General features: G+C 44.7%; 2 protein-coding genes across 3 annotated transcripts; one reads left to right on the top strand and one right to left on the bottom strand.

The window, feature by feature from the left end:
• Positions 1-98: 98 nt before the first annotated feature.
• LOC119013711 (fukutin related protein) lies at positions 99-3,934 on the bottom strand. The gene is made up of 2 exons (XM_037088503.1): positions 3,516-3,934; positions 99-3,281 (listed from the first exon to the last, which is right to left on the bottom strand). The coding sequence occupies exon 2, from the start codon at positions 3,165-3,167 to the stop codon at positions 1,569-1,571; it is 1,599 nt and encodes a 532-aa protein (XP_036944398.1). The 5' UTR covers positions 3,168-3,281; positions 3,516-3,934; the 3' UTR covers positions 99-1,568.
• An 886-nt stretch (positions 3,935-4,820) lies between these two features.
• Positions 4,821-21,861, top strand: strn4 (striatin, calmodulin binding protein 4). Of its 2 annotated transcripts, none has more exons than XM_037088490.1 (18): positions 4,821-4,961; positions 5,241-5,581; positions 12,704-12,807; positions 12,960-13,036; positions 13,198-13,276; positions 13,388-13,573; positions 14,458-14,635; positions 14,727-14,883; positions 15,453-15,548; positions 15,864-15,982; positions 16,073-16,248; positions 16,591-16,638; positions 16,732-16,853; positions 16,934-17,101; positions 17,186-17,326; positions 17,440-17,538; positions 17,631-17,717; positions 17,854-18,023. In XM_037088490.1, the coding sequence occupies exons 2-18, from the start codon at positions 5,255-5,257 to the stop codon at positions 18,021-18,023; spliced, it is 2,334 nt and encodes a 777-aa protein (XP_036944385.1). In that variant the 5' UTR covers positions 4,821-4,961; positions 5,241-5,254. The 2 variants fall into 2 exon arrangements, with proteins under 2 accessions (XP_036944385.1, XP_036944379.1); XM_037088484.1 differs by lacking the exon at positions 4,821-4,961 and adding an exon at positions 18,907-21,861 and having other exon boundaries at positions 5,255-5,581; positions 17,854-18,042.
• Positions 21,862-23,111: the final 1,250 nt, after the last annotated feature.

Below are 23,111 nucleotides of genomic sequence, written 5' to 3' on the forward strand. Positions count from 1 at the left end.
ATTCCTGTCAGCCCTGTCATAAAATCCTCAACCCCCTGGGCTCCCGCCATATGGCTGAAGAACTCCCATAATGCTGTTGACAGTGCTGAGAACACAAGTTAGTGCGGAGGCTTGTCAAGTTGTGCCACCTAGTGTTCAAATAGAATTGCCACAATATTTGTACATTCACTCCACTGAGCAATGCTTTGGCCACAAGTCCTACATAGCAAATGCATAAAATAAACACATTCACATATTACAACTCCTTTATTTTAACAGGTCATGAATTGGAGTGACCTTCATACATCACACACACGTAACAACACGAGAGGATACAACCCAGAGAGGCTGTGTGCAACTTCTCTTTTTAAATATTTTCTGTAAATCTACCGAATTGAAATTCAGTTTCAGTCAATACATAATTGAGCTACCAGTTAATACTGACTTACAGATTCTGTTAACATTGGATGTTTTTAAGTAATTAGCATGCCCTGATAGAGCAACATTTTCATCATCCTCATATGCCAAAAACAATGGGATGGGATGACTGTGTGTTTCTCATGTCACCAAATGGAAAGTAACTCCTCATACTACAGCTGGCGTCAATAAACAGAAACATTCATTCACAAAATGTGCAATACCTAAAGTATTAGTGCAAATCAATGCAACACAGTTGAGACAAGAAATTCATAAAACACCTGTTAGGGCAAAACCGCTTTTTAAATAGTTCTGTACAAAACCTTAAATCCCACTTGAGATATTGTACATTGTGGCTTTTAAAGTAGACATAATATGCTTTTTAGTTTTTAGCTTTCCATCAGCATTTTGTATAGGTTCTTGTGCGTGTTAAACATCTTGAAAGTTAAAAAAGCCCAAAGGCCACACTAAGAAGCTCCTTTCTACCACACAGAAAGCGCTGCTCCTGCAATGCCTCGTCAGTATAGTGCCGCCTCTATTTCCGTTACTTTGTGACATCACGCTTTGTCACCGTGTCATGCATTTGCTTAAATTATGTTGAAGCATCAACTTTGGCATGTACACATTAATTTAGCAAAACTGCTCTGTTGCTGTTATTGATGCTGGCTCAGGCGTGTGTGAGCAGACTAATCAGAGAAGACTGGTTATCTGGGAGGGGAGGCCTTAAATAGACAGGAGCTAAAAGTGTGTGTTCAGACAAAGGGGGAACACAGTGCTGTAGTACTGGACAGTATAAAGGAAACTGGTGCCTTAAAGCCTGTATTCTTTTTCTAGTAGTAATCCAAAATAAAATTAAGAACCTATAAATGAGCAGAATGTCTCTTTTAACAAGAAAGCATCATTACTTAGAAGTATTCATCATCTTTACATCAGTCATATTCAGACTTTACAATACACATATAGATTGGTACACCATTTCATAAAACCAGTCTTTGACTCTTTATGGTATGCCTGATATAAACACACTAGTGTATGGACTTTGGTAAAATGCAGTCCTTTTGGCACCTTTTAGTTTCCAGGCATCATCGACTAGGCTTTTTTTTTTTTTTTTTTTAAATCAGGCAAGATATTCTGTGCTGTACAGTTAATCATAGGAGAGTCTTTATCATCTCTCATAACTTGCTTCTGTCTAGCCTCTTTTTTGCAGGGTTGGGATACTGGGGGTTCTCAACAACCCCCTCTCCAAACTTGAGCTCCAAGAAGGCTCGGTGGTTGTTGGGGCCGTAGGCAGAGATGCCGGCAAAGGACATGGGCACCAGTGGCTGCAGGAAGTGCTCTGGGAACTCCACATCTTGCTTGTGCTCCGTCCATGTGTCTTTAGTCATGACGCCGTTGCGTGGATAGAATGGCCACAGGTCGACATGCAGGTGGTTGGCTTCGCTGTACTGGACTCTGTAGAAGTCGCCCTCCACCGCGCGCTCCCAGACGTAGCCGTTAGCATCCACGAGAGAGCCTGAGTCCAGGTTCTTCAGGTGATCGCAGTTGGGTATGTCCTCCAGGTAGATGCCCAGGTCCACATCGTAATCCCATGGGATGATGTCCTGGTGGCGGACGGCGCCCAGCAGAGTCCCCCCCTCTAGCCAGTAGCGCACACCTGAGGTCTCAAGGATGTTGATAACATACTTGGTGGTTTCCCTGAGAGCTCGCAAACAGCAGGGAGGCGTCCAGCGATCCAGATAGAGGTAGTCCGGAGTGTCGTCCTGCACAGTGCCGAAGCAGCGAGGTGTCTCTTTACTGCAGCCAAACCACTGCTCCCTCCCATCAGGCTGCAGGAGGCGCTTAAGACCAAAGCTCCTCATGAGCTTCCCAGTGGCCTCCTTCAGACGAGTATCGGCCTTCCACTGGTTGTGAGCGGAGCTAAAGAGGGGGCGGTGGGTTGCGGAGAAACAGGGACTCTCCAGCAGCTTGACCTTCCAGCCTCTCAAGGCGGTCTGGACGAACAGCGAGGAGAAGAGAGGCCGTCCAAGAGGGACAGAGAGGTTAAAAAGATCCTCAGTTCGAATGAGGACAACTGCATCTCCTTGTAAAGCCGTGCACACGCTCCCGCTGCTCCCAGATGCAGCTGGCGAGTAGGTGGCCGTCCACTCTCTGAGGTTTACACGCAGGTGGAGGCACTGCACAGCAGTTCGAGCCAGCACGGGTGCAGCTACCAGCCTCACGGGCCCTCCACCCTCACCTTCTAACTCCCTGATCAGCCTCTCAATAGCCCGAGGTTGCTCCAACTCCACCCCATCAGGGACCAGCAGCACAAACTCTGTCTGAACGTGGAATTCTGGCCTGTGGGCTTGCGGGGGCTGGTCCGGGGAAGGGGAGAGCACCAAAAGCCGAGCCCCTTCTGGAAGCACCAAGGGAGGGTACGGAGAGGTGTCAGCCACGGCCAGGAAGGGAAGTTCAGGTCTCTGGTGGAGAAAAGAAGTAGCAACATCTCCAACATAGTTCTCAAAGTTCTCAAACTCACGAAGGAGAACAGTCACACGTGGGCCACGGCCGTGTCCCTCCCCTCCAACTACTCCAGGCTCACCCCCAGCTCCTACAAGAGCCCCCAGGCCTCCCCCTAGACCAGAAGCCGGCAGGGCAGACCTCCTTGTGCCCCTGCCCAGTTCCTTCCTCTTCTCCATCATTTGCTGCTGGGCTCGGGACACATAGTAGAGGATGAGGAGGTTGAGGATGATGGCGCCAGTTAACAGGCCCTGGCAGAGACTGATCCGCATGGCAAGGGATATTTACTTTCCAGTTTCTCGCAGAAGAATTCAAGGTTCAGTTAAGACTGATGGATCTTAGGTCCCCGTTGGAGTGATAGCAGAAGAATGGGAGTTGGAGACAACCTGAAAAACACAGAAAAAAAAGACTGATGCAGTGATTGTGTTGTTGCTCTTTAGGCTTTTACACACATTACAACTGGATATAGACACCTTTACAGTATCATACTCACATGGATACTTTAACTGAAAAACTAAGAGGACTGTAGCTTCATACCATCTTCTCTTAAATAAAAAGAATTAATTATGGCTACAATGCCAATCAATACAACAGGTGTGAAATTAATGACCACAACTTACCTTAATTTCGATGAATCTAATTTTATTCATTATTGGATAATTCCCAGACCATAACATCGTGCATTAGCCACGTTATCAGCAGCTTTAAACCCATTAGCCTTGTTGTACTATATCTGGTTTTCATGGTGGTCCATGTCAGCCAGCTGTGGTGGCACAGGGGCAGACCTGGCTGGATTGGTAGCGGCAAACACACACATGGATCTGCACTGTTAGCTAAGGTTTGCCCGGTTTTGAATGAGATCGAGTCTCCGACATTTTGAGAAGAAACCCATAACTAAGTTCACACAAATCGCATCAGTATGTTACATTAGTATGTAGCTTAAACCAAACTCAACCATTAAAAACAAAGTGCACGAATTTACCATTAAGCTATCACCCCTAGCAGTCTGTGTTGCCCGCAGCAACAACGGGAAAGCTTCCGGTTTATATCCTTCAGAATAAAAGTGCAATTGTTAAGAAATGTAAGGTCAACTGAATTTATATTATGTTTATTACATGTGTTTATAATGTGTCCACAAGCAAAATCAGTTTTGTTTGCAAATGTTTGCTTTCCAGAATCAATTTCCCGGTTTTGCAATATGATGTTGACAACGATGTGGATGAATGACTACTTCTTGTTTTTAGATGCATGTTCATTACTTTGAAGCCCCTCCCCTTTTCATTGCTAATAATTATAGCTTTTACTATAAACTTTTATTATAACTATTGATGACAGTGTTGTAAGAAAATGGATAGCTTTCTCTCATCTTGTGCTTGACAAGTCCAGTTTAACACTGCACTGTTGTCTTGCAACAAAAACTTAGATTTAGACGACTTTATTGATCGTTTTGGGAGGTTCCCTCAGGCTAATTGAAACTCCATGTCTCACACAGCAGCACTGACATATGCAAATATGAAATAAATACACACACACACACAAAACATACATCTAAATATACATATACAACAAATATACACACACAAAATATATATAAATATACAAATCCCTCTGTGTTCATCAGTTCACCCTCCTCCCCCCAGTGAGGAGTTGAACAGTTAAAATACACTGTCTATAAAAATGTGATATAAACATTACACTTCCTTACATTTGTGTCAGGCCTACGTCACAAAATCACAGTCGACCAGCTTTGTGGAGATTGTATTTCCGCACTGTCCAAACAGGAAACGAAATTGTTGATAACGTTGGTTCACTTCACGGTCCTCTAACAGTCATGCTCACAAAATGGCAGGAAATGAGCTCCCCTAGCGACATGTTCATTGTGTATTACAGCAAACACGGCCCTTTATTTGTCACCCACTGTGGGCATTTCCAACAGCAAACACAAGGAGCAGGAAACAGCTCCGGGATTTACCAAAATAAGAGTCGCAAACGAAATCTGAACGCTTGTTTTGATTGATAGACATTTTATGGCAATATTTCAATGCTACCTTAGCAAACGTCTCGAGGTAAGAATCGATATTAAACATGACTCGTTGGTGACTAAAGGGGCCGTGGTTTTACAAACATGTCGGTTGGTAGTGATTTATGTTGAAGGTTCGAAAGCGGAAGTGTAGTATTTTACCACCTGAATAGTAATTTTGCTCTGTGCGTGTGAGAAAAGGAAGAAAAGAGGGTCGCTTATAGCGAAGTGCAGCTGGGTTGGAAGAAGGGTACGAGCCACTTTTTTTTTTTAATATACTTGTTCGTACACTCTGCCCGTTTCCGACTCCTTATCCTGGCGAAAGGTTGAACGGTTAAAATGGAGGCGGACAGATCCGGCGGAGGACCAAACCCGAACTCCGGAGGCGGCGGCAGCAGCAGCGGCGGCAGCGGAGCGGGGCGCAACCCAAACGGGCCCAAAGCAGCACCGGGCCAGGCGACATCAGCTGCGGCGACCGGGGCGATGGCAGCAGCAGCGGCGGCGGCGGCGGCGGCCGGGGCCATGCCCGGATCGTCGCAGGCTCGGGAGCTGCAGGACGGGGACGCGGGTATGACGCTTCCTGGGATCCTGCACTTCATCCAGTACGAGTGGGGACGCTTCCAGGCCGAGAAATACCGCTGGGAGGCTGAGAGAGACGAACTCAGGGTAAAATCTGTGTTTATCGTTTAGCCCCCGTTTGCAAGCCTCACCGCCGAATAAAGGCCAGGGAGGATAATGCAGAAGCTCCCGTGGTGTCGCTTTGTGACAGTACACATGCCCCACACAATCAGTCAGTCAGTCTCTGGATGACAAAATGCTAACGGGGCTAACATTACACCCTGTCATATTGTATTGACCAGGATGTGTTATTGACTCACAGCAAAGGAAAATTAAAGAGACTGTATGCCCACCCACCCAGCTGATGGTCACCAGACAGCCACTAAATAAAGGACAGACTTCATTTTAGGAAAGCATTAATTAAAGCTTTTGGCGTTCAGATGCTCTTATAATAAGCTCTGCTCACAAAGACACACAGAGGAACATATGTTAGACGATACAGCTTTTATTATGAAAACAAAGCAAGATTTTCCCTCAAACTGACAGATAGGTGAGCATAGTTTTAGGTGTGGCTACCTTTTTTCTATTCATGCAGGTAAACATCAGTGACATCCCTGTACCAGACTCCCTTTACAGATGGCTGTTTTCATGTGGTATGACAGTTTGTCAATAGAGCAACAAAGCCAAGTGATCGGCGGCTGTGGTGTTGTGGTTAGAAGATGAGGATCGCACAGCTGTGAGTTGGCCTGAAATCACTGCACAATGAGAGGGATGGATTCTTTGAGGGTTTTGCTGTCAAAGCGGCACTCTTGCTTAATAGATTCCACTGTAAAATTAAGCGTAGTTTGGCGTTTACGTTACTTTGTTCGTAAAACGATTGCCACAGTGGAGGACAGTGATCAGGGTGACCTTTTTTGGATGCCCTTGTTTTTGTACTTGATGAAGTTCTTTCAGGTGGATCTCAACCAACGGTGGTCTGCAGTCACGTGCATATCTTTTGTAATTTGGTGGCATTGAAAGGAGATCAACATTTTGAATTGGGGCCTGTCACACACACTCACACGGATGAGTCAGTGTTGTGGTTGGTGAACATGGCTGATATGTTTGCGTAGTCCAGTTGTATCTGTCAGCATCATCAGTTCTTTTTTTGACTGTCTTGAATTTGTTTATAACCATCCTTAATCTAAAAACAGATAGTACCAAATGACCTGCCAGTTACATCCAGGTGCAGGTCCTCTGCCTTTAGGTTTACAGCTTGGGTGCCTAAAGGTCATTAATGTGAATCTGTGAAACGTCTAGAAAAATCCATGTGAATGTGTGAGTCAGTGCCATAGAAATGCCCCTGAGCCAGGCATGATTCGCCTAATGGCTGCAGTTATTCAGAGACCAGTAGCAGTAGACAGAGGTTGTACTATGCAGCTCTCCTGCATGCATGTGTGTGTCTGAGGCAGAGCATTGCTGAGCAAGGTTGCGCTTACTCATCGAATTGTTCCAGGATTAAGGCAGGTTAGAGAAACATACGCATTTAAAGATGTTTTTTTCACTGTGTGTTTGGGTTGAGAGGATGAACAGTTCATCTTTTCATTCCTAAACCCAAATGTGGTCTTCCTCCTGTGACCATGCTTTGCTTCTAGTTAGGATTAACTATCTTCCGCAGCTCACCAGCTTGACAAAACCACAGGGAAAAAAAAAACCTCCAGTCATAGATCTTTGCATCTCTTGTGTCACTCCGCTTCTCCCGTTGCCCCCAACTCAAACCTATGTAGTTATAAATAGGCGCATGATAAAAAATGGATGAACAATAACAAACGGGCTGCGCTCGCTGCTTTTATAGTCGTGTGTGGGGAAGAGCGGGAATGGGAGTCAGAACCAGGGCATCGCTATGTCCAACATGCCATTAGTGCTTGTTATGGAACTTTGTTTGCGTGTGCGTATTTGCTGCACATGGTCTGGTTTCACGGGTACAATTAGCACCACGTCCCGTGCTGAGAGCGAAAGCCAGGATCGCAGGAGTGCCACGCTGAAAAATTGACCTAGCTTACATTTTAACACCCACAGGCCACAGGCCTCTGGCTTTTGTTGCCAGCTTGCTCGCAGGGCTCTCAACATGCCAGTTAACATGCCCCCCCCCCGGTCATGTCCTGCACAGTTAGCAGCATTCTGTATATGTGTTTGCTCGTATGTCATCTACACATGACATTTTGGGCCTCTATGGCACTTATACAGCTGGAAAGGAAGCTGTACAAGAACCATAACCAACATTTTACAGAGATGAACACTATCATCTTACGACTCTGTGTGGGACAACATGGACGTCCGTGTTCGTAGCATAGCAGTCTCTGTGAGACTGTAACACATGTACCGTCTGTGTGAGAGTGTTTTTTGGTGTGAAAGGCCACCTGTGGCATCATGTCTCCAGTGACAGGCCAGGAATGGGGGCCCTTTGCTGTTTGGGGCCAGGTGGGACGTCCCAGCACAAGGGACAGGTGGCAGTTGCCTTGTCCCTCCGGCCTTCAGACACACTTTTTCCAGTGTATTGTGTCTGAACAAGCCCGAAGTAATAGGCTTGTTATTTGCCTGAACCTCATTAACATTTAATAGACAAACAGATTGTGCAGGAGACGTGGAACAAATTCGCTACACTTACTGTACAGGGAAAAGGGTAGACTCTACCTGTTTTCCTTTGCTTTATTCTCAGTGTCGGCAGTTTAATTTTATTAGCCGTGTCAGTAGTTGTGTAGAATAGATTACTGGTGACCCAGATGACATCACTTCCTGTTGAGTGTGGCCCCGGGGGCCCTGGGTACACATCTCTAATTAATAGCTCTGCGCTCTCAGCCATGACACACATATGACATCCATATGTACAGCTTTATTACAGTGTGTGCCTCCCACCCACGCAGACTCGCGGCGCTCCTGTTACACGTGCGTCTGTCACCCTCTTTTATTTAAACACATTCATGACATGCAGATTTTTTTTTTTTAGAGAGCATCTCCACATCAAACTTATCAGGCAGAGCCAACTTTTTAGGATGTCACTCTTGAGCTAAATACTTTGCACGCACACACACACTGTCCCAGAAAAGTTCATTGCTCTACTTGTTGGCTCATGGGTTTCTCTCATGGGGATGGAGGGATGAGAAGATGGAGGGTGGCCAGTGGAGTGGAGGAGGAAAGCTGCCCTTGACCCTGTTCTGCAGCTAGCTCAGAGGGACTGACAGAACAGGCTAAATGTGTGTCAGCTCTCCATGCTACAACAAACTGTGGAAAGGTCAGCAGCGGTAGACCACACGGAGGAAAACCCACCCACAGGAAAGAGCGATCGGATGGAGGACAGGTTCGCTTGCAAACAAGGTTCCTGTGTACCTTTTTCAGGCTTTGTTGGTTTACCAACACGGTACAAAGAAAATAATCGCAGGGTCAACACAAAGGGGATTGTTTTTTGGTTACTCATCGACATGGAATGATTTAACTTGAGCATCGCTTCCTTTCAAAACATTATGACGTCTTTTGACCTGCTGCTCCTCCACTGTTCCAAACGTCTCGTCCGATTCGGCTCTTATGTTACGGGTCAGTCTCTCGGTAAGAACACGTTTTAATAGCTGATGAATAGACCGCCTTGTCTCGCTTCTGCTGGCCGGGGTCCCACACTCGGATAAACACGAGCATGTCCCAGTCTGAACTAGACAAACTGCAGCGTAACAAAGACCAGTGGAGGCTAAAAACAATGCAAATCCTACTGCCTTGGGAGAGAGGCATGCTAAGTATGTTATTTGGTAATTTAACTCGCACACCTTCATGGGATCGTTTTTAGTTTTCTGAGAGGGGAAGAGGAAATGGTGTACAAAGGAAGAGCGAGCAAAACCAGGTCACAGCCTAAGAATGAGAAGTTAAGTAATAGATAAAGAATGGCATAAACCCTTTGACACACTAATCCCCCTGTTTCTGACTGCCTTTATGTCATGAAAAGGCAGGTCCTACAGTGCGTTTGGGTGTGTGTATGTGTCCGTATGCGAGCCTTGTCTCCATCCAGGCTGACAAAGGACATGTCAGGGATTTGATGTTTTGGGCAGCAGTGGGAACCTGTCAGTCTAGGAACTCGGCGTGACACCAGCGCACCCGGATGTGATGGTTATCAGTGTGTGTGAGCAGGTCGTAGCTCGTCCGTATGTGAGTAGGAGTAGAAAACGCGTGCCCTGCCCCTGAAGGATGAAGGAGACACATTCCTTTTAGAGGTGGAAAAAAAAAGACACTGACTCAATTGTGCATCAGTAAATGATCAAATGTCTGTTCATACTGGGCCGGTATTACCGTGGCTGCTTCTGACTGGCTGTAAGTTTGCTGCCGCTGCATTCAAACACAAGAACCATCTACAGTGAAAAGCTCAGCTAGTTTACCCCATCATGGTCTTTTGGTAGGTTTTTAAGCAGGATTCTGTATCATGGCTGAGCTGACGTTTAGTGACAGAGTCTTTGTCAAAGATTTGTTTATTTGTGTACAGATGACCTCATATTCAACTCTTCCTTACTGCTTGTATTTGACTGACTTTGCCCAAGATGGCCTCCACTTGACCCCAGTAGACAGTGTGTTGATTTTCATAAGGACCCAGTTTATTTCATGTCTGTGCGCCTAGCGAACTGCTTCTTTTGGTTCCAGAGCCATGGTTGGGGCTATAGATTCTACTGTAAACAAACTCCAGTTAGATGACGGATCAATGATTCAGGCAGACCAGACTGACATATTGAATGAAACATCTGTCCCTGCATTCTCTGCTCTGCAATGGTTAAAAAAGGAGGGTGGGGATGCATTTTGGTCACTTTACTATGGGTAGGACAATAAAAGATTTAATTGTGAAAAACCCTCACAGTAAGTTGATCGATACTCATGACTCATGTCCTCGTATGAATGACTCGATAAGGCTCTCTAGCTCGCTGACGTACAGTCCTATATTGGTTTCCTTATTTAGTTTATATTGCCTAAGCCTGTCAGCTTGGCTGAAGACTCAGCTTGCACATTACATCCCCCACAAAAACAGGATTCCAAACTAAATAAAAAAAGGCAGGGAGACGAGGTTACCTTTATTTGTGCAGGACGACAATATGAATTCCAATTTTAGTTTTTATCTTACACATGTACATATTTTAATGATTATTGGGATAATACTTTAATCGCAATTATTTTGCACAGAGTAACCATGATATGAACTTTTAATATCGTCCCATGCCTATTGCTAACAAGAGGGATGTCTTCCCCCCTCAAATTGTACAGTACATCTGTCCTCAGGATCTGAGCAGTCCAGATGTTTAAAGGGTCGTTTTATTGTCATTATTGTGAATGCTAGCTTGGATGTAACATGTATTTATCAAAGTAAATATTAAGCCATTTAACTTTAAAGGTCTTTCCAACCATTTATAGCCCCTAATATATAATCTACATGCTTTTTTCTTATCTGCACCTCCCACACTATGACAAGTTAGCGAAACAGCCGAGCTCGGTTTGGCTTTCTTTTAGCACATTAATATTCACGTCTGGTTATGTCACATGGGAGCGACTGTCTCTGCTTGTGTGAAATGTACAAATACAGTATTGCATCTACGATTACGAAACACGGCGGCCACACAATCGCTGCTTGTGTGCAGCCTGGAAGTGCACAGCTAACATATCTGCTGTTGCAAGCTAACCCCACATTAGCTTCTTTAATCAAACCACATAACCACGGCAAATTATACATTATTACATGGCTGTTTATACAAGGCTGAGCAGTTAGTTTTTTTGTGTGTGTGTTTCACTCATTTCTTTTACATGAATGCAGAGCCATACAAACCCATCCTTTCAGCTCCCTGGACACACACACACACACACACAGTTAATGCATTAGTTATTTGCATGTCTGGCATGAGCTGAACTGCTCTTCTGTGTCAGGGCAAGCATACACCGCGTACAGTTATCTGTGTTTCACAACCTCTTAGCTCATGCCTGCAGTGTTGACTTGCTCGCGCTGACAATTATCTCCAAAATTCTCAGATAAGCATATAAAATCACGTTGCATTAATCAGGATTACTCAGCAGCAGCAGCAGTAAGGTTTGCTTGGCAGATTATCCGGTGTTCCACTCGCCCTCCTTGCTTGTTACATGACTGTGTGTATTTATGCGTGTGTGTGCGGAGTGTGTGCGCACTTTTCCTGGGTGATTGACTACCCTCTCAAGTAGACCGAGTGCCTGCCCCATGAGATAGTGTTTTTAGACTGTTCTAGTTTTACAGAACTGCGTCTGCGCGTGGGAGCAGACTCGCGGACGCAGACGGGGACGTGCAGAGGAGAAATGGACTGTAAAACAATCGGCATTAATGCTCCAGTACCGCTTGGCTCAGAAAGAGGTAGAACGAGAGGGAGGAGAGGGTGAAAATGCTAAACTGCAGTGCCCACAATCACCTGCGCGCAAACACCCTGAGAGCAGTCGACAGTTTAACCTCCCTCTAACTGAGGCATTTTTCTACTTCAGCCCACAGTTTTTGCTCAAAAACTCTGAAGCATCACCCGGCGCATACACAGAAAACCAATGTCAGAAATCTTGCTCATCCACTCTGGCAGCCTTTTCACATTTCATCAAAGCCCTGCTTACTCAAGGGAAGACCCCGTCTAAAGATAGTCCTCATCAGAATCTCGACAGTCTCGTCATTACAGCTCTCATTATCGCTTTTTCTTCCTCTTCCCATGTAACCTTTTTTAATTGTTTGAAAAACAGTGAGAGAGGGCAGAACGTCTCTTTCCTCAAGGTAAGAGCTTTATCTTGGTTGAGGAGGGAAACGGACGGAAAATGAGAGAGAGGAAGCGCACAAAGGAAGGATGTGTCTTTAAAAGAGGGTATTTGAATCTGGCCAGTCCGTGTCTTGTTTTCCCTCTGCCGCAGATGCGCACTGAGGCCTCGGTCAGGAGAAGTTTAAAAATAAGAGCCCTGTTCCACAACCCTCTACTTATTCTGGCTTCTCAGAAGTCATGTTTGCTATGCTCGTCACATCAAACTCCCCCCCCTCCCTTCACATTCACGGTCTCTGTTGATATCAGATGCTTCACTCTACGGCCTTAATAGAGGGAGTGCATGCATTTTTATCTAATTTACTGCAGTTAGCAGTCGCACTGTCTATATGAACTGATTTTCTGATCATGTATGATTCTGAACTGCTTTAAGTGTGTGCGTTTTAAAGCATCGTCTGTATGTGTGTGTTCTCAGGCACAGGTGGCGTTCCTCCAGGGCGAGAGGAAAGGGCAGGAGAATATGAAACAGGACCTGGTGAGGCGGATCAAAATGCTCGAGTACGCCCTCAAACAAGAGAGGTAAGACACGTCCCTGTGTCATCGTGTCCATCATCCACTCAGCCAGCTGTCCTGATGTTTTGCATGCTGTCGGCTGTGGTGGTTTGATAGTAAAAGGTCTCCATGTATTTGCCCTTAACGCTGCCCTCATGTGGTGTTTCCTGGGGTTGCAGGGCAAAGCACCAGAAGCTGAAGACAGGAAATGACCAGAGTCCAGGAGACAAGAAACCAGAGACAGAGGCAGACCAACGTATGTTTAACAGAGGCCCCTATAGATTCTGTTATTTGGAACTGTTATATAATCCACTGCTGTTGCTTCTTTCACTGCTGCTGTACTTTCAGAGCAAAGTTTCTCCTTTCTCTGCTCATGCCTCGCTGTTGCATCATTATTGACCAATCTATTTTCTGTAGTTCCCAATGGGCCGGCTGAGTCAGACTCTGAGCCAGCCAATCAGATGTCCTGGAAGGAGGGACGTCAGCTACTACGCAAGTAAGGCCTCTCCGTCATCAGCTCCTTCTTTATCTGCCCACCATACTAATGTGTTTCATCAGTACAGTCACGGTGTATATTCACCTGTGCCTTTTTCCCCTGTGAATGTAGATATCTGGAGGAAGTGGGTTATTCAGACACCATCCTGGACATGCGGTCTAAGCGCGTGCGCTCCCTGCTGGGGCGGAGCAGCCCCGAAGCTAACGGGCCTCCGCCCAGTGAAACCTGTGCTGAGCCAGAGCCGCGGGCAGGTGGAGAGTCGTTGTTGGTCAGACAGATCGAGGAACAAATCAAGAGGTGAGACTGTGGAAGCAGATGCAGAAGAATAGTGATGGCCACAGTTCACATCTATGTCATTCCACTTTTTTATCATGTGGCTTAATTTATATTACAGGCTGACCAAACCTGAGTTCCTTGGGCTGATGCTGTTAGTGATATTAGGGAGGGGATCCTAATTGTATTCATCACCCATCAGAGTGTTTATTGGTTCGGTTGCGAAAGGTCGCTGGTTCAAATCCCCTTTGCTGCATGTCAAAGTATCCTTGAGCAAGATACCGAACCCCAAATTGTCCCTGATGAGCACTTGGCATCTTGCATGGCAGCCTCCACCATCAGTGTATGAATGTGTGTGTGAATGGGTGTATCTGACAAGTGTTGTGAAGCACTTTGAGCGGTCAGTAGATTGGAAAAGTGCTATAGAAGTGCAGGTCCATTTACCATTTTACCTCAGCCATTTTTCTTCTTCTTTTTCTTCTCTTCATGTAGCTCCGACTTTCAAAAGCATTTGCTTATTTCTTAGTTATTACCGCAGTGATAACATGAGACAATTCATGGCTCTATCATGAGGCAGCTTTGTGAGGAGCACCCACATTCCTTTTGTCTGTGCAAGCACAAATGTGAAGACAGTGAAGCAATAGTACACCCTTATCTCAAAAGACAACAGAAGAAGATGCACGAAAGATTTCTTAAACAGAGGGCATCCTCCATCTTGCTTACATTTGAATATACAGCATGTACTACTCAGACATGTTTTGAGTGTGCCTCCCTGAGCAGGAAGGTAATAAGAAAAGTTTAATAATATGGTATAATACGGTATAATTGAGGTAATTGTACATGGTGTTGTCCTCAATAATTGCTTTATTCCTTTTAACCTAAGAGAATAATTCTGTGTGTATTTGCAGGAACGCGGGGAAGGAAAGCTCTAAGGAACGTCTGGGAGGCTCAGTGCTCGATAAAATCCCTTTCCTGCACGGCTGTGAGGACGACGATGAAGACGACAGCGACGAGGAAGACGACTTCCAGGGCATGGCCACCGACTGCATCGATGGACCGCGCAAGAACAAGAAGTCTCGTGTAAAGGTAAGAGCGACGATTCAAAAAATGAAATTGGGTAAACTGAATTAATTACTGATCACGTGACTAACATCAGTTTCTCTGTTCTTGTGTCCAGATGGGTTCGGAGCCCATGACCACAGACCTCGATCCGGAGGACGAGGAGGACGAAGATGACTCGGAAGACGCCCTCAGTGAATTTGACTTCCTGGGCTCGGGGGAGGATGGGGAGGGGGCGGGAGAGGCCCGGATCTCGGGGGACGGACGGGAGTTAGGTACGCTGTTGCCATAGAAACACCATCAGCACCAGCACTACCAGAATCACTGCCACCAGTGTATCTGTCTTTTTTGCCTCTGCCCTCCCCTCCCCTCTAGCCTTGCTCACCTTTTTATCTTTTACTCTTCATTGTGTCTTGGCATCTCTTCTTGTCAATAAAACCAACCTCTTTTCCCAACCACCTGTCTCTCTGTCCTGTTTCACGAGCTGTCAGTCTGTGATTCTTTACAGTTGTGTAGCTGTCATCTCCGTCTGTAGATATACGCTCTCTGTGGTCAGGGGTCATTTGAAAGGTTATCACGCATGCTGCCTTCTCTCTTTCTTTTTTTTTTTTTTTAGTATGTCCACATTTCATTCTTTGAGTCATTTCTACTCTGTGTGCCTGTGCTTTTTTATTGATTTCATCCTCTCACAAACAGAGTCTTTAAAAACTGTGCGAGCGTTTGTTGTGTCTCCAAAGATTGAAGTCTTTTTGCCTCATCTGTCCGTCTGTCGGCCTCTCCGTCCTTCCTGCGCCTCTCTGCATGACTGGATGTTTTGTGTCTCTCTCCTCTTGCCGGGGTTCAGAGAACCGCAGGAACAAGTTACAAGGCATGATGTCGGACTTCCCCCCTAAACCCACCCCACCCCCCTCTGTATCGGGACAGGCTCGCTCCGGGGAAGGTAAGACATCCCTCATCAAATACGCCCTGTACAAAACCACAGACTATCCTCCTCCAAATAGTCATCCTCGGTCTCCTACACAGATTCTTGTGGCTGAGACATTAAATCTCAAATTTAGATACTGTCATATCTGCGTAGGGGTAAATGTACAAAGTTGCTCCCACACTTAAAAATATTTCCTCTAGTACACAGTGTGGGAGTCAGGAAACAGGATAAATAGATTCTTGCCAGGCAGAATAAAGAATCATTGCTGTATTTTACCCTTTTTATGATGTATTATAGTAACTCTAGTGCTTTTCCACCTCCAAAATGCAGGCGGCGCCCTGGGTTTTTCCTCTGATGTCTTCATCATGGACGCCGTCGGGGGAGGGGACATAAACCTTGGCGAACTGGCCGATCTCACTGTCGCCAATGACAACGATCTCTCTATGGATGTAATTACAGATTCGTAATCCAACCTAAATATGCATGCTCAAAATATGGGAATGTTCCATTTTTTAAAAAAAAAATGTGTGTCCCGTCAGATGCAGGACAACAGAGAGGAATTCAAGAAGACATGGAACCCTCGCTTCACACTACGCAGCCACTTTGATGCCATCCGCGCTCTGACCTTTCACCCCAGCCAAGCCGTGCTGCTCACAGCCTCTGAGGATGGAACACTAAAGCTGTGGAACCTCAACAAGGCCATGCACTCTAAAAAGTAAGAACCACCAGGGAGAAGAAAATGGAGGGCTGATTTATTTAGTACTTTTCTTTATCTTCTGCCTAAGTCAAAATTCCCTGGTTCCAGTTTTTTAAATGTGAATATTTGTTGGTTTCTTTGCTCCACTGTGACAGTAAGCTGAATATCTTTGGGTTGTAGACAAAACAAGACATTTGAGGACGTCGTCTTACAGTTTAGGAAACACTGATCGACATTTTCACCATTTTGACATTTGATAGACCAAAGAGCGTATCGATTAATCAAGAAAATAATTGATAATGAAACTAATCGTTAGCTGAAAACTAGGCAGCGCATTTAAAAGACTGTGTTCCTCCACAGGAACGCAGCGTTGGACGTCGAGCCCATCTACACATTTAGAGCACACAGGTGAGTCTGAGATGTGTACGAATACTAACTCACATCGCCAACCGAAATGGGTGCAGTTCAAGCTCTGACCTCCTTCTCCCTTTGATTCACCAGCGGAGCTGTTCTGTCTCTGACCATGGGCGAGGATGGAGACTCCTGCTACAGCGGAGGTCTAGACGGAACTGTGAGGTGTTGGAAGATGCTCGACCTCAACGTGGATCCTTATGATAACTACGGTCAGCCAGTCCTCCACTGTCACAATATTATCAGTCACCAGTTGAAGTTTTTTTAATAACATGTGTGATTGTCTGCACAGATCCTGGCATTGAGAGCAGCGTGCTCGCAGGCCACGAGGACAGCGTGTGGGGTTTGACTTACTCGGCAGTCCACCATCGTCTCGCCTCCTGCTCGGCCGACGGCACCATTCGCATCTGGGACCCGCAGAACTCCGCTCCGTGCCTGTCTGTTTTCAACAAGGAGAGAGGTAGAACATCACTTTTGGGATTTGTTTTTCAGCTTTACGTTGTGTCAACGCCCCACAACTAAACCATCTCCCGTGTTCTCCCAGAGCACGGCACGCCCACCTCGGTGGCTTTTGTGGCCACTGACCCCAACCAGGTGGTGGTGTCATTTGATGGTGGTGAGACGCTGCTCTACGACCTGAACACAGAGCAGAGCACCACTGCGCTAGAGACGCAGACCAAGGATGGTATGTGGCCAACATCCAGTTTCTAACATTTCCTCACAAGTTATAAAGTAAAGAAACTAAATGAAGATAAAATAGACTGTTTTAAAATGTTGTTGTTTTTGTGTCCTTTGCAGGCAGTGAGCTGATCAACCGTGTGGTCAGTCACCCATCTGAGCCTGTCTCCATCACTGCACACGAGAACCGCACTATCCGCTTCCTAGACAACAAGACAGGTATCTGTTATTTGTCATCTTTTCACTTCCTCTGCAGACTTTTTATAGAATGTCAATACATCTAAGTCTGGTTCCTTTGTGCGTGTTTTCAGGTAAAGTTGTCCACTCCATGGTGGCTCACCTGGATGCGGTCACCTGTCTCACCACAGACCCTAAAGGCACTTACCTCATCTCTGGCAGTGAGTACCACTCGGCTGTACTGCGTCGTGATGTAGCTGAAAATCTAAGGGCGAATTGGATTTCTTTGCATTGTACTCCACATTGTCCCTCATGACTTTGTTCCCTTTGCTTGCGCCCACTCTCTGCCCCCTGCAGGCCACGACTGCTCGGTGCGCCTGTGGATGCTGGACAACAGGACGTGCGTGCAGGAGATCACGGCTCACAGGAAGAAGCACGACGAGGCCATTCATGACGTGGCCTTCCACCCCTCACAGCCCTTCATTGCCAGCGCCGGCGCAGATGCACTTGCCAAGATCTTTGTCTGACATCGCTGTCGTCGTTCTGGTGAGACGGAGTGAACTTGCCATGAGAGTGCACACACAGTGAGCTGCTCTGACACAAGTCCATCAAGATTAGGAACTGTTCAATTCAGTTTTGAGGAGGAACAGTTTATTTGTTATGGTTAGCACCTCTCAAAAGAGAGCTGTGGCTCAGGAGGAGCTTTCCAGAGAAAATAACAACTAAAATGTGTCATCATCAGGGGGTATGATGAAGTGTTGTAGAAAACTTTTAAAATGAGTTTTCACTTTCAATCATAGAAAGCAGGAAAAGTGTTCTTCTTTTCTGTGTGTGGGCTGCTACACATACTGCAAAAAGCGTGGGGTGTTTGGAGTTGAGGAAACTCAAGCTGTTGTTGTGAAGCACCCGTCTGCTATCTACTGACTCTTATTTCTGTTTTTGTATAAAACAATTTGTTCCCAGTTGACTGGTGAAATACAGTTTTTACAGTTTTGTATTAATTATTTTAATTTGACCATGTGGTCATAGTGCGGTTCATTACACAGAAAAGACATGATGATTATATCACACTTGATACAATGTGGCCTCCCTGTTTTATTTTAAAAATGTTAATGACAGTTGTCAGTGATCTGTTCTAACTCTTTATTTATGAACATATTTCACATCCACACTATAAGAACTGTGGACAAAAAGCAAATTTACATATTTTAATAAAAAGTTGCACATGTTACAACGTCCATGAGGGATTTATCTGGTTAAATAAGCATTTTTCCCATCACTTTTCACTTTCAATACATTTTGAAGTTAATCTTCTCCAAAATATACAGATGTTCTATATTGACATAATGTCATGAGCTGTCTGGACATATTTTGGTCTTAACTTTTTGTTTACTTTTTTTCTGCTTTCAGAGTCCTAAAAAACAACTGGGACAAAAGTGACTGAAGACAACAGTGGACAAATTTCACCTGCTTACACACAGTTACACAGACACACACAGACACACACAGACACACACAACTGTCCTGCACCCCACTGGCTGGGTCATTGCCACAGGACATCACCTCCCCCTCACTGTTCTCTGATGCCTCAGTGACTTCTTGTAATACTAATCACTCCGCTTTTTTATATCTTTAAACTCCCGGCTGCTCCGTTTCAAATAATCATGTTTGGAGTAACACTTTTTTACACTACAATATTCTGTTCAGCTTTCCTTTTTTCCCCCAGCCTATTACAAAGCACTGTGTGTGTGTGTGTGTGTGTGTGTGTGTGTGTGTGTTTGTGTGCTTGATTTTTTGCTGACACACTAACTCACATTTCACCAAGGAAACACTCGCACGGCACAGCGCCCACAAATGCACCACGTTTCATCCTACAGATTTTTTTTTTTTTAAGTAGTTGACAGATTGTTTGTGGCTAACATACATAATGTAGGCATGACAAAAAAACAAGAAAGAGGACGGTAAACCTTTCCCAGAAACCTCTTCGTTGGGAATCAATGTATTACATTCCAAAGACTCCAGTAGAGTGTGTGTGTGTGTGTGTGTGTGTGTGTGTGTGTGTGTGCGTGTGCGCGTGCACGCACGCGCGTGTGTGTGTGTTGCGGAGTTGGAGAATGTCAAATGTAGACGTGTGTGTGTGTGTGGCATGAGGAGGCACTAGACAGTCACTAACCAGTGTTGGAACAAATAGCTTTAATTTTACGGCCAAGTCTCATCGTTTGTCTGAGTATTAAAGCGTCCCCATGATTCTGCCTCTGTGTGTGTGTGTGTGTGTGTGAGATTAACTGTCACTCTGCTGTACAAGATAAACGAACACGTTTCCACAATCACGATGCATTTCTTCAGATGTACAGATTGAACTCGGCTCCACAGACTGACGCTAGAGGACAAGAGATCAATCAAAGGCTGTAGACGACAGGAGTGTGAGGCGGGTCTCGACAAATGGCCGATCGTGTCATCTGGTGCTTTTTACTGTACGGACGAGTGTGTGCATATGTGTGTTTGTGTGCGCACTAGTTAAATCACGGTGCTATGAAAGACCTTGTCAGTCTTGAGTCAGAATCAGGGACCTGTTTTGTGTGTGTGTGTGTGTGTTTGTGTGCGTTTGAGGATGAGAGACTGTGTTTCTCACTCATCGGGCTACAGATCTACGTCGAGTCAGTCGACTTTTTAAATGACATTTCTTCGTCGAAATCATTTCATTAACCGTGGTCACATTTCAGAAAGTTAACGAACGCTGTTCTCTGAAACTGGCTCGAGGTGAGGACCACCTGGACTGAAAAAAAAGTTTCCTCAGACGAGAGCTGCTTGGATTTTTCATTTTAATCTTGAAGTCAGTGGATGGCACTCTGTTTCTGGCTCATTATTTATTCAGGCTTTCCAAAAAAAGAGCTTGACAATTAAGGTTCCTTTTTCTTGTTTGACGTGCATCAGTTGCACAGTAGCACATTACCCCCAGAGAGCTGATGTCTGGGAGGAAAAGCTCTAGGATGGGAAAAAAGAAAAGACATGGAAGTCAATTTAAAAATCTGCCTTTTTTTTTTTTTTTTTTGTCATTTTCAAGAAGAGGAAGTACTGATTTAAAGATGTGTGGGTGTCAGTTGATATTACTCACCACCTTATCTGATCCTATTTGGCTATTTCTAACAGGCTTAAGTCATTCCTTTAAGAAGACCTCGCATATGTCTGGGTTCTGCATTTGTACACGTAACTGCAGGACGCACATTTCATTCAAAGTTGCCCCTTAATAGCCAACATGACTTCCAAATTACTTGACTGTTAATTACCTTGAGAAAAGTCTGATGAAAATGTGGTGTTAAACCAGCCAGTTAAGGAGCACCACTCTCCATCCTCTTCAAGATTACAGGGTCACACTAGGGGTCAGAGGTCAAAGTAGCCTAGAGGTAAACACTCCTTGCATAATCACTAGGGACACTAGTAGTCATAGTTTGAGGGGTTTTCCCTCCTGAAACAGGGTGGTGGACTGTTGTCTGAATTTAGACAAAGAGAACAAGAGGGTGCAACTGCATTATTGCACTGCTGCTGGGCACAGCATCCTGTTATATAACTACTATTTGGCTTCACTTTGCACTACATCTAATAGTGGATGCTTGTGGCGAGGAGTGGTAGCAGACAGGGTGCAGAAATAATGCTTTTGCAGATATTTTGTTATACAATCTGGAGTAAATACTACAACCCTGCCGTGGCTCAGTTATTTCACTCTGAGCAACCGCAGTACGCCCCCATCACCGAGTATATAAAGACAAATCAGTATGACACATCAGAAAAAGAAAAAAGAAATCGAAACAGAGGTTGTAAATGATGACTTGAGATGCCATTACGTGCTGTAAATGTCCATCATTTCCTTGTTTTCTTTCTTGCATTTTTTTTCTTTTGATTATGAATATGATTATTAAGATGTAAGAATACTGTAGTATCATAAGTGAATCATTCTTCCTTGCTAGGCATAGAACTTGCTTGTGATTGATAATGGCGATGTATAGCTTGTAAAAAAGCAAAACGATTAAAAAACATGAAAAATGACGAAAATAAGTTAAAAAAAAAAGGAAAAAAATCAGTTACCAGTCAGAGGCCAAGGTAAAGGACTCATTTCTTTGTGTTTTTATTTTTTTATTAGCAATTTATCACTGTGTGATATTTTGTACATCATATTAAGCTGTATTCAAACTATTTCCTCTAACTACAAGGGATAAGAGACCTGCTTTTTATTAATTTTGTTTTATTATATATTTTTGAACTGCATTCTAGCTTGTATCAGATGACTTTCTCTTTTTGTTTACGGGTCCCCTGTTGTATGTCATTAAGGAAGAAAAAAAACAAAAAATGAAGATTTTGTACAGTGAATTGAGTGTTCGTGTCGTCTTTCTTTCATATCTATTTAAACACACACATTTCACAGCGCTTTTACATAAAGTTGGTCAACTGTCAACTGAGCGGTTAAAAGACAAACTGAGGCTGGGACTTCCCGTCCTTCAGTCCTAATATTTGTCAAGCTGTAAATCTGCTGGATGCGGCTCTTCCCATAAAAAACATCTTTTATTAGACCCTCAGTGCCTAATAAATGTCCACATCTGTCAAACTCTGAGCCCCCAGTTTGTGACAATTTGCAGAAAAACTCATAAAAGCCATTCTTGAAAACAATGAAACCAGCATCAGCTTGATTTATGTTCCCTTGAGTGAACAAAAAAACGCACATAATTTTGGTGATTACAGAGAATACATGTACAGTGTTCATGTGTGTATTATTTTATTATGTGTCTGACTGGCCACAGCAGGAGGCACAAGTGACTTTTTGTACCTTTTTTTTTTTTTTGGCCAGCTGGACCCTGTCTCTCCTGCCAGATGTCGACAGCTGGAGTGATGAGTGAGTTGTTTGGGTGGGGTCACGTACAGTATACACCATTTGGTTATACAGGTTCTAGTGTGTTGTGATTGTTTATCTCCAGTGATGTTTGCTGGCCTGGTTGATCAACTAGGTCAGCTTGTTCCAGCGTCGAGCTGAGAGGTTTCCATTCCAGGACAAGAAGTTGTGGATGATTAGGTGAGTGACCTGTAGACATGGTCAGGGTGTGTCTGGCGGCATTAAAGACCCTGAATTTCCTGAGGAGAGAGAGTCACTGCCTTTTTTCCTCTTTCAATAGCTGTCTGCAAGGCTGACTCCCCACCATGAGTTACCCAGAGTTCAAGTTATAATCTGAGTTTTGTGGGCGTCTCTGAAATAATGTTAAGTGTGGAGATAAATAAATACATTCTTGCCTACGGGTGTGCTTTCCGCAAGTAAGGTAATTTGTAGCAGAATTTGTCTCAAGTATGAGGTGGTCCCACATTCAGCAGCATCAGATCCAGTGGAAAAGCATAGTTCAGTAGAAAACCCATGTTTCTATTCATGTAAAAAAGCCCTCATTACCTCAAGAAATGCATTATTTTGGATTTAAATAATGGCTGCTGGTAATGTTTAAGTGAGCCCGGCAGATGTAAGACGTGACTATGATGAGTTTCTCTTCCATGATCACATTTAATGGGTTAATGGGTGGTTAACTGGTAAAGAAGCTTCTACGCAGCAGCTTTGGTGGGTTTTTTTTTTTTTTTCTTAA

The sequence above is a fragment of the Acanthopagrus latus genome, chromosome 2, assembly GCF_904848185.1.
Source record: "Acanthopagrus latus isolate v.2019 chromosome 2, fAcaLat1.1, whole genome shotgun sequence".
NCBI classification, from domain to species: domain Eukaryota; kingdom Metazoa; phylum Chordata; class Actinopteri; order Spariformes; family Sparidae; genus Acanthopagrus; species Acanthopagrus latus.